This window comes from Orbicella franksi, chromosome 3, assembly GCF_964199315.1.
Source record: "Orbicella franksi chromosome 3, jaOrbFran1.1, whole genome shotgun sequence".
NCBI classification, from domain to species: domain Eukaryota; kingdom Metazoa; phylum Cnidaria; class Anthozoa; order Scleractinia; family Merulinidae; genus Orbicella; species Orbicella franksi.
The window spans coordinates 18828235-18839912 of record NC_138147.1 but is presented as its reverse complement, the minus strand read 5'-3'; the positions used below and the strand labels follow the sequence as shown (position 1 = coordinate 18839912).

At 40.8% G+C, this 11678-nt stretch overlaps 1 protein-coding gene across 1 annotated transcript; it reads left to right on the top strand.

Annotated features, from left to right (window-relative positions):
• The first annotated feature begins 1310 nt into the window (after nucleotides 1–1310).
• LOC145481650 (protein decapentaplegic-like) lies at nucleotides 1311–9345 on the top strand. Its single transcript, XM_081460170.1, has 4 exons — nucleotides 1311–1780; nucleotides 6887–7316; nucleotides 7652–7841; nucleotides 8988–9345. The coding sequence occupies exons 1-4, from the start codon at nucleotides 1531–1533 to the stop codon at nucleotides 9171–9173; spliced, it is 1056 nt and encodes a 351-aa protein (XP_081316296.1). The 5' UTR covers nucleotides 1311–1530; the 3' UTR covers nucleotides 9174–9345.
• Nucleotides 9346–11678: the final 2333 nt, after the last annotated feature.

Genomic DNA, 11678 nt, shown 5'->3' with positions numbered 1-11678 from the left:
TTCAGCCAGCGTGGAATAGGTAGCCTTAATTGAAAGTTAAGTAATCTAAGCAATCATTTGTTTTGCATTTTTTTTTTTTAACCAGTTTTTTTATTATTTATTTTTAATTCTTCACTTATGTCGGACTGTACGGACTGTGGAAACATGCCTCATTCGAAACTTTAAAACTATTTCAATTTGCCAGTTAATGTTTCCAACCACTGATTAATGTTAACACTTCCAGAATGGTTTGGCTTCTAGACCGTGTTCTGTGGTTAAACGTTTGATCCAACCTCGTTCCCAAGGCCTCTCTTCTTTCTGTACGGCGCCGTATCAGGTCTACCATACATTTGCAAGTAACGTGAATCATGTATTATCGTTATTATTGTTGATTTGGAGTGTCGGCATTTATCACGCCACGTGGCATTTTAAGAAGGTCATTATTTTTTTTTATTATTTCAATTTGCCAGTTAATGTTTCTAACCACTGATTGATGTTAACACTTCCAGAATGGTTTGGCTTCTAGACCGTGTTCTGTGGTTAAACGTTTGATCCAACCTCGTTCCCAAGGCCTCTCTTCTTTCTGTACGGCGCCGTATCAGGTCTACCATACATTTGCAAGTAACGTGAATCATGTATTATCGTTATTATTGTTGATTTGGAGTGTCGGCATTTAACACGCCACGTGGCATTTTAAGAAGGTCATTATTTTTTTATTATTATTTTATTTTATTATTATTATTATTTTTTTTTTTTACTATGATTAGATAATGTTGCAAGAAAAAAATGTTCAGGTTTTAAATTTTGCGCCAGCCCAGTTTCCCTCAAAAATCGATGCATTAACGATCAACTGAGCCCAGTAGATTAAGTACTTAAGACCATAAATTGAGTCTTACTTTCTCCTGGGCCGAAAATTTTAAAATGTTAGGTAAACTAGATACATTCGTTCTTGGTCGACAGTAAAGGCATTTGCCTCGATTAATGATTTTTTTTAAAACAGAAATTACCATAAACACCGGAAAGCGGCAACATATCCCAAAACAGAATTTGCTGCGCTTTTCTGGTAAGTCACCATTTCTCTAAAACCTGCTGTAGTTTCTAGTTCCATTCTTCAAAAATAATGGCCCAGGCTAGAGGCATAATTAGAAGTTATTGTTTATTTAAATGTGTGGGCCAGCTCCATTTATCATATAGTGGCTTCTCCTGAGAGGTTATTGCATGATTGATGGCAAAAATTGTTTTAGTTTTAGGAAAAATCAGTCAAAATTGCTTCCGTTGTTGCTACTTGAATTTCTTTTTTTGGAAGTCTTTCAATTCCACCAGGTAGTTTACTCTAACAAGGGGGTGGCGTGTTTTTAACTCGCTGCCAGCTTGTGTTTTGAAACTTGATATATACAAAGGAGGGCTAAACACGAGTAATACACGTTTATCCAGGCTGCATCGACAAAAACAAGACCTTTATTTCGCCATCCCATCAAACAACGTCTTCCCGTGACCTGTGCGTTCCATTTTAGACCAGCTCCCTCCGTTTTTCGTTTTAAGCACTTCATCATGTTGCGTATTATATGCTATACCTTCCCTCTCCTAGTTGTTTTTGGTTTCAAAAGGGTAGCCCTGTTTCCCTTGAGAAATAGAAGTGCAGCTGGAGAATTAGTTTTTCCGGCAAAAGAATTGAATCATCCTGGTTTTGACGTTCCTGCATTTGTGATGAGTTTGTATCGAACATATGCCAAAGATGATGGGCCTGCGGAGGGAAACCCACAAAGGATCCCTGCCACTGTTCATTCCATTGTGGGCCAAGGTAATGTTGGTTCCACCTTAGTTTAATATGCTAAGGCCGTTACCCTCAGCGCTGTCTAAGCGGAGGTTAGTTTGTTGTTTGTTCAAGGTAATCGTATCCTCAGAATGTGCCAACTTTGCTTTCTCCGTAAAAGAAATTTTTTTCTAGTTCCAACTGGATCTAATTAGAGGCTACAGAGGTGCTCCTTTCAAGCTAAATACATTTACTTGTGATTCCTTAGTTATAGCAATGTCTTCGCATCATGGTCGCTGAAATCAATGTCATGATGTAAACAGTAACACTATTTTCTTGTAGCTAAATGTTGTATTTGTTTTCTTCAAAATGATGGGACAGAGCAGTTTGGAAAAAAAATTATTCCCATCAGCTTTATTCGTAACAATTCATATTGTAGTCCTTAGTGAATTCAATACTGTAGTCTGAAACCTTTATCGCTTGGAACCATCTCAATTACAATACCTAACCTGATACAGGCGGCTTAGCTGTTTACACTGACCCTGGCATAACTTGGGCAGACTGAACACATTAGCGCTCTCTAGAACACATATGCTGTGGCCTTGACTAACAGATAACATCACCTTATCACACACAAAAAACGCGAACTTCTATAGTTTCAGACTTCCTTGCAAGGAATGACTCATTCCGTTCAAGACCTAACAATTCGGGACGCGCGACCTCCTGAAAATCATTCCTCGTGTTAGAAGTAATTCTTTTTCTAGCCTTCCTTTGTTTTACCCTCTGACTGAGAATGACGAATTGCCACTTACATAAATGGGTAAAAACATGACAAACGCAAAGCCCAAAATAGCTTTGCCGGAGTTGATTTCCTGTTTTCGCCTACTGTACCTTTGTTTCTCGCCAATTTCCGCAACTTTGTTTGATACGTGCAAAATGAAGTCTCTAAATTGTTGCAATCAGATCACTTTTACAATTTTCCTTAAGTCCATCACAAGCCATCTAACCAGAAACAGGAGTAGTCAAGTGTATCTGGTGATATTTTATTTAAGAACATCTTCCGGCCAACGCTCCTTCAATTTTAACGTTTTGGTGGAAATAGATCGGTACACTCACGACTGCAGTTAAGCTGTTCCTGTTTTGTCTGAGAACGCCTGCCTGACTTCAAACGTATCATTATTGACCGCCTCACGTTAGCGCAATTTCCCTGATAGCTTAATGAATGACGAATGTTTCATAACGAAACAATATTTAACACCACGATTATAGGGACAATGATGATTGCTGATCTGAAACGATTCGTTGCACGATGCACTTCAGAAGGATGTCTCCGATTTCTCAAAGATCAGTTGTTTTCTTTATATTTAATTATACCATTCTAAAGTTTGATATTCGAACACTCGGGGTATCCTTTACAAACAAAGTCACAACTTTTAAACCAGGTGGAATTCAATACTGAAAAATTCGGAGACATGCTTAATATATAGGGCAGCTACATAGGAACATTGCAACCAAATTTCACTTTCACTTATGATGTGCTGACACTGACGCCGAGTTTTTCGAAGAAGGAAGACTACTGACAACATTCCGATTTCTAGCCAGTGATTAAATCAAAGAAACTTCGCATTTCTGAGAGAATTGAGGTATATTGATAAATTAAGTGAGTTGATTATGGTATCATATGTCCACAAGCATGTAATTACCCAAACAGAGGAAAGAGAGCTGCGTGATCGAGTGAGGCGCGCAGCTCGACTTCATCAACTTGAAGGCCAAGAGAAGTATTTGATCTTGGACTGATTAGACAAGAAGTTGTACCATAATTCATGGTCTCTCGACAAAATAAAAAGACGGCTCTTTTAGAGGTTGCGATAATGCTTTTAGTCCTAGGCAAGCACTCTTCTAAACCCGTTAGAACTAGCTGGCTACAGGAAGGCTGGGGTGTGTCACAGAAGATAAAATCTTCCGAGAGCATTAGCTCAAACACAACTAGCTTGGTTCCCACAGTAGAGTTGTGAAAATAAAAATCGTAACCCAAGACCGGATAGTGCATGGTATCCGCTGTCTCACCACTGGGGTAGTAGCCCAAGAATAGTTTACAGAAAAACTGTATTTTTCTAGCCTCTAAACAGATGTCCTAATCCTTCGTTTGGTTAGCCTAAACCGCTATGGGTTGTCAATGCCAGCCTGAGTTCATTGTTGTTCCAGGCTATTCCATCATTGGCAAGTCAGTCATTCTGTTCGTGAATGTTAACTACTTGCAATTTCAGGTTGATGATATAAATGCAGATAGACAAGTGATTATCATGTTTAGTGGACTTTCATAGGTTGCATACTCATGATTAATTTGCATTTCTATGTTTACCAAGTATCGGCAAATTCTCTAGCTCTCCCTCTTCACAGAGCCACAGCAGTACATGAAAGGCATAAACGTGTTTGAACAGCAATGTCAAAACTATGCGCTACACCTATCTTATTTTAAGGAATTGTTAAAGCATTTACCGAGAGGTTTTGAATATGGCAGCAGACGAAGTCAGTAGTATGATTCGAGAGCTGTCTGGGCTAAAACTCGAGAGTCGATTGATGCAATCGACTTTAGTTTTGGAAGTCAGTTTATCGTACTTGCATCGCATCTTTAACAACTATAGAAGATTTCCGAGTAAGCCCTGCTTACAAAGCGCGATTGCATACTATGATGTTCATGCTGTTTAGGCTCATGTGTAAAACGAACGCTCGACAATACAGGCAGACGTCTAGAGACCAGTCGCTGAATTCGTTACTTGCGCCGGCCTTTGGCGACAGATTTTCGATCGCTTCGCATCGTCCTTTAAAGAGTATTAAGTTAAAAACATATGTTTTTCCTTTCTATAAAGAGCCTCCTCACACTCGAAGTAAATATGTGTTGCATGTGTTCGTAGTTTTATTTTGTCTGCACACGTTTGTAGGAAGAGCAAAACATAACATGGGTTCTCTAGTGGCCGGGTTTATTCGGGCTTTTGCACATTTGATGCTTAGGTGCTCAATTTGTCGGCATATACGTTTCCCTCAAAACGTATCACACTGTCTGAACTCGCTTATAAAAACAAGTTAAACATGGCATGAGTTGTCTGACGCCTGCATCTGATAGCTTCTTGTGTCGGTTTTGGATGATGCCGTAATGCACTCAGTGTGACATAATATTGCGCCCATGGCGCAAGCCTATAGAACGGGCTACATAGCGTGGCTTGCCTCGCCTTGGCCGCTTCGGTTTTTACACGTTTTTTCTGGCTACGAGCACGTGCGTAGCGTAACCACCGTGGAGGAACACTATTTAGCTCTTGGGTGTCGCTAAAAATCAATTGTGTATTAAAAAATGGGTTCTTTAGTTCTTTGAAGTGTGATGACAGATCATTGGGTAAATTTACGAAGTTGAGTGTTGCATATTGGCGAGAATAAAGTCAGTTTGTAATCAGGTCAGTTTCTCTCAGCATCATGTTCCACCAGTTAGGCGCAATGCCACTTTTGAAAACGTTTTGTTTCACGAACCAAAACAATGACTTATCCAATCATCGCACGCATTTGGGGTCTCAAGATGCGAGGTCTATTTTCATGAGATTATTTGCATCAGTTTTGATATAGCTTTTGTTCAGGTTAATAAAGCTATGAGCTTGCGTGCGAGTTCCGCTATCCACATATTCTACAACAATTCACGCTGGATTGACGGAGTAACGTAGCATGGCATCACTAATTTAGCACTATCGTGTGAACTTCACCTTGGTACTTGAGAATTCAAATTTAAAAAAAATAAATAAATAAATAAAAAAAATAAAACAGAACAAAGCATGGGGTCTATCTAAGCCAAACAGTATGCTCATTATGTCAGACACTATACGGGAACTTTACATGGCCGGCCAGGAAATCTAAAAGACCTATACCTTGTGGTCGAAACTCTTTCGTAAAATCTCTCCATTTCCTCCATACTCTTTTCCTCATTTCTTGTAAGTACAAAACTGACAAAGCATTTCGTTACAGTGTTATAGAGGGCTAAAAGAGTGAATTTCGGCTGAGTTCCATAAGCGAAACACACTGATCGTGCGCCGCGACATTCGTAGATTCACAAAGAAAATTAGCATCACTCACATCCTCTTGTGTCCCAACACGTCCTCCACATATGCACATGTCTCTTGATGCCCGGGGGGACCGGGCCTTAATGTCGATTACATACCCAACAAGTTATCCCGGGAGATACTCCAAAAAAAAATTTGGCGGGGGTGTGCGGCCCGCTTCCCAAAACTCTCACCCTATTTATGACCAAAACCAACGATTTTCCCTACCCTATTTAATGGCCAGACCAAAAATTAGATACCCAATTTATGACCGTTGCGGCTGACACAGTTGCCCTAAACATAATTTTTGAGGGGCTTTTGTTGATTGTCTTATCGATATTGATGAATAAGTAGCTTCTTCTAAAAAACATACCCAATTCAAGGTTAGAGTAGAAAAACCATACCCTATTTATGACCAAAATGGCCAAAATCGATACCCTATTTATGACCAAAACGGCTGAAAAACCATATTTTGGGGGGCCGCACTACCTTTTTATATGGCTCATATAAGGGAGTATCTCCCTCCCGGGCAAGTTATCGATCAAAGTGAAGGAAAAGACGGCCAAGCCGTTGTCAGTTACAACATGGTTACAAGCAGTCTCGTCTCAAAGCAACGAGAATGACTGCAGAACATTTCTTAATGTTTTCAAGGCCCATGATGATTGTTCACGATAGAGATACTGTACATTGAAGCTGATCAAAGCATAAAGAAAATAAATAAAATGCATATGCATGCATGTCGAAAGCAAAACTTCACTGCCTCACACATGTTGCCACCATTTTCCTCAATATAACGCATAACGCCGCATTAGTGCCTTCTTTGTAATTGTGTTACTAACAGGAAAGTAAAGCACTCCAGTAAGACTTGAAAAAGGCAAATCCACAACTCAGTTGTTGATTCCACAAGGAAAAAGTTGACAACCGCCATGTTGTTAATTCACGCTATCGTTTCATGAATTTTCCAGAAGTAGCATTGAGCCGGACTGGTCACATAAATCGTGGTATAAAGCATGGACAGAGTTATAAGATTTTTCAAGCTGGCACCTATGTTATATTGTCACTCTATTTTCAGCAACTCCTGGAAGAAACGGTATTTTTTTCAAGCTGAGCGGCCTTCATATTCGTACCGATGAGACAATCCTGTCAGCCAGAATAAGAATAATGGTCAAAACTATTGGTCCTCAGCCACCCTTCGCCCCATCGAACGGAAACCTTGTTCTCTATGATCAGTTCAACCACAAGCCTCTACAATCGGTTGCGATTCAGGAGGGAGAGGCTAGGTTGGTCGTGTTTCCTCTGCTCCCTTTGGTGAAAAGGTGGCTTCGTTTCCCGCGTTCCAATCAAGGTGTATGTATTAGGATACACTCAAATCACCAGGACGATGAAAAGTCTCTGAAGGTGATGCTCGACTGTACAGGTGAAGCAAAAGATAACAGGCCACTCTTGGTTGTGCAAATACAGTCCAAACCACAAAAGATTTATGCAGACTCATTTCGAATAAGGTAAGCATGATTTGTCAAGCTTCTCACGTTCTTTAGTACACGATAATATCTATAACAACAACAATGACAGAACAACAGAGACGCGGTAGATCTACTTGACATTATTCACTCCATATGCTACTGCTCTTTACAACTGGCTCTTCTAAACGTAGCAAAGGAATTTTTAACGTTAAAAGCATGCAATTCAAAAACCTCAGTGCGCCATTTTAGCACTATAGGTGCATAATTAAGAGGCCAATAAAACTATGAAATTAATTTTAACGGACCAATGCTTTGAAGTTCAAACGAAGGACCAGTAGCTTATGTTAACTAGCGTATACATTATAATTTTGCAGTTATAAGCAAATGGCTGGCCTAAAACCAAAGTCCAGACCATCTCGTGCCATTCATGACCGCGGACCTTGCTCTAGGCGTCCTATGCGGGTTGAGATCTCAAAAAATATTCTTTGGCAAGGTGTTGTTGTTCCTAAGTTCTTTGACGCCTACAGGTGTGGAGGAGACTGTAAGTTTCCGCTGCATAAGAAGGTAAGTTGCTTCAGGGTTTGAGGGCTTGTTTACAATGAGGGAGGGTTACCCTTGCAAGCGGGTTAACCGTAGCTGGAGGGCAAAAGATAGCCTGGGTTTACAACACAATTTCACAGGTAGGGTAACCCTACAACCCGGGACAACTTAATGCGCGGTTACATTCAAAGGGTCTGGAAACAAGTAGAAAGTTAACCCGGGTAGGTGGGTTAACCCTACCTGGAGTGTTTACAAGGGAAAAAGTTAATCTGCCTGCCAGGGTAACCCTAACACGCAGATAGGGTAACCTGCCTACCCGGGTAACCCTGGCTGCCTTGTAAACACGACGAAGAAAAAAAGAGGAAATGTATGAGTGCTAGGGTAACCCGCTTGCTAGACCGCTTGCTAGGCCGCTTGCTAGGGAAAGGCTCTCTCCTTGTAAACATGCCCTAACTAATGGTCTAGCAGCGTAAAAAGTACTGCATCGTACCTTTAATCCACGCGTGTTTTGTGAGTCTTGGCCAAAGCTCTACAGTATGCTTTCGCTGTGCGCGAGTCTCTCCACCTATTCCAAATGTATATGATTAAATTGTTAGTGTAGGCAAACTTAAAGCCTACTTGGCAAGTCGCTTTGAATGGTGGTAATTTAAAGATGGATCGAAATCATCCGCAGCTAACTTAGTAGAAGGCATATTTTATTTATCTAAGCTAAGCTGGGTCCCTTTTACCTTTACCTTTACTAAGTGTAGTGCGCAAGAGTTCATGTTTCATTCATGACTTCAAAATTAACATTCACGTTGCTCAAAACCGTCATGAGTTCTCAAAAAAAAAAAAAAAATGCAATGTAGGATCGTGTTTAAATGAGGGGAATGGCGCAACAAAAGTTCTTTGTTGTTTGTGTTTTGTTCGCTCCTTTGGCCTTGACCGTGCATTGCAAAACACCATAGGTGTTTACGTCTGCCTGTGAAACAGACTACTAGGAACGTTTCAGTGACGTAATTCATGCCTAGTGTATGAGCGTAAAACAAAGATTGTGCACGGTCGAGAACCTTCTAAAAAACACTCTTAGTATCCTTGTTTTCTCCTTTGAAGTTTGCTGGGCTTCATAACCGTTCCCCTTTATCAACTTCGATGGGATCCAAAACCGACGAGTTCCATTATTTTTACAAGGTAAATCCAAGCAACTATGCCATCATGCAAGCAATTTTGCATTCTTCAAGACCGGACCAGGGAAGTGGTGAACCGTGCTGCGTCCCAATAAAGCTGACAGGAATGAGCACTATCGAATATTATGATAACAACTTTAGCATGCACTTCTATAAAGAGATGGTAGTTGAGGAATGTGGATGTCGCTGATGCTGACCCGATGTGATCTTGAGCAAGATAACAATGCTGGCCTATCAGCCAGAGAAACGACCGAGCAAGTTCATAGAGTAATTTTATGCTAAACCTTTGCAGTGCACAAGAGGTAGTTTTTTTCTCACTGATTGTTTATAAGTTATACGTTTTTGTCGTTTAATAAATAGGAAAGGACTGGCAGATAGGAAACACGGAAAAGGCGCTTTAATTAATATTGAAAGCGTTTTCAATTGTTGAGTGAGACGATCTTCCATAGACACCGCATTAATTAACATTTTATCGTCATAACTAGTGTTGGATCTTCCCATATCTAGCGTTGAAAGAATTTAGAAGGAAGTGGAGATACTTGTGTTCGATTAGGTTAGCAACGTATCTGTCCTCGGCATATATATTCTGTACTCGAAAATATGAAAATATAGTTCTCGAGAAAATTGATTCTGGGCGACCGATTGCAGAGAGGAAGGGGGTAGGGTTGCAGGGGGCTGGGGTAGGGGAAGGTAAGAGAGTCCACACAGCCTCAAACTCGAAGTCATCACCGCTCTTTTAGTCTTTTACCGTCTGAAAGGTGAAGAGAATCTTTTCAAGTTGAAAAAATGGAATGACAGTTTGTCATTTTGCCTTGGGAGGATAAAATTTGTCGCCGCAACGCTATTGACTGCCAGTAAAGAAGGAGCTGTAAGGCTCTCTTCTGAAATGATTCGGCAATCCCAAAATGAATCCTTAGCCCAGAAATGATCGCCAAATCAACACGCGTGCCACACGTACAGTTTATAACGGAAGAAAGCCCATACATGGTTAAAGATTACTACACCAAACAGTAATTGATATCTGCCAACCATGCATATTTTAGTTGTGAACACTGCTGCATTTAAGAAGTCGTGACTTGATTAACTCTGTTTGTGACCCGCAAAAACATCGGAAATCATTGCAATGCAAAAATTAAAAGAAACTCATACATCAGACTGAGTAATTACCCAGGTACAGCAATTCAAATACTTTCAGTTCGGCATTCCTAAACTACTTCGATCATTTCGGGAACCGGTCGAACGAATAGCCCTCATTCATGATCACATCATACAAGCAAATTTCACCACTAAGCCTCACTTTGAAAATGCGAATTGAAAATGTTATTGTGGGCAAATTCTCAAAGCTGGACAGATGCGAAAAATGCCCTCGTGAAAATTACCCACTTGGTGGTGAATTTTGAGAATGTGTCGAAATCATACATAAGACCTTTTTGAGTATTGTATCGAGTGTGGAGATTACATCGGGATCTGCACATCATGAGGAATAAACATCAAGTGGTATTTGGTAAGGAAGGTAAGGCAGATGAAGTCTGCGTCTGTAGCCTGCGTTGCAGGCGTAAATAAACGGGGAAGGGAAGGGGTAGTGAGGCAAAAAAACGGAAGGAAGAAAGGGAAGGAACGCCTGCTATAAGAACCGGGCTTTTCTCATTACGCCCACCAATTTCCATGTAATCCGATTTCATCAACTGTCAATAGACCAATTTCGATGTAATAAAATTCAGCCCGAAACAATAGACCTCAGTTCGCGTATGATGCTCTGGGTAGTAACTACAGAGTTTGCGGGGTTTACTCCCCAGAGCCTTGAGCTGAGGTCCATTGTGTTAGGCTGAATTTTAATATATCGAAATTGGTCTATTACTGTCAACAAGTTCACCAATCAGAAACTAGAGCGCGCTTGTCGTCATAACTGACTTCCTGCGGGAATTAGTCAATTAAAATTATTTCCCGGAGTAATTAATCATTGGAGCGGGAAAAACCACCTAACAACCATAAGGTTATTTTATCGTGGAAATGTCCTCTACTCCCACGAAGAGTTCGAAAATAGGGAATTAAAAGAAGGAATACGATCGCAATAATCTAAGCAGGTTCTGTGTTATCGAGTCCGGTGCAAAAGCGGAGAGCGTCTTTTGAAATTTTATTTACAACGTCCAGAGAGTGTGTTAGCCGATTGTTGTTCTGCCATTGGGTTCGCTTTAATTCAATGCAAAACTTGTCTAAACGTATTTGTAGAAGTAGTAGACGCAAAATCAGAAACGCTGCAGAATTATGCTGTTATAGGGACGGTTGTAACTTCAAGCAATTTGCCAAAACTGCTCCGGCTATGAACTGTGAGGCGGTCAGGGAAGATTAGGTAGTGTTTTTCTTCCTTTCTCCCAGAATCCTCCTTCCATCCGCGTTTTGCTTCCCCCATTCTGCGTCCTGCTTCAACTAAGATTATACACATACTCCAGCTTAGATGAATGCTAGTTCACCCCAAGGTTACCTTTCCCTTCTCGCATGAAGTACGTTTGTACCCATGTTTACACCTGGGTGGAGGGAGAAAGTGTGAGAGTAAAAGTGTCTTGTCCACGAAAACAACACAAACACATCGGCTAGCACTCGAACCCAGAGTGCTCGACCGGGAGTCTAACCACTCTGCCTAGACTGTCACCAGTGGTATTCATCTCTCGCGCCAACTTAGTATAGCACAAGTCAA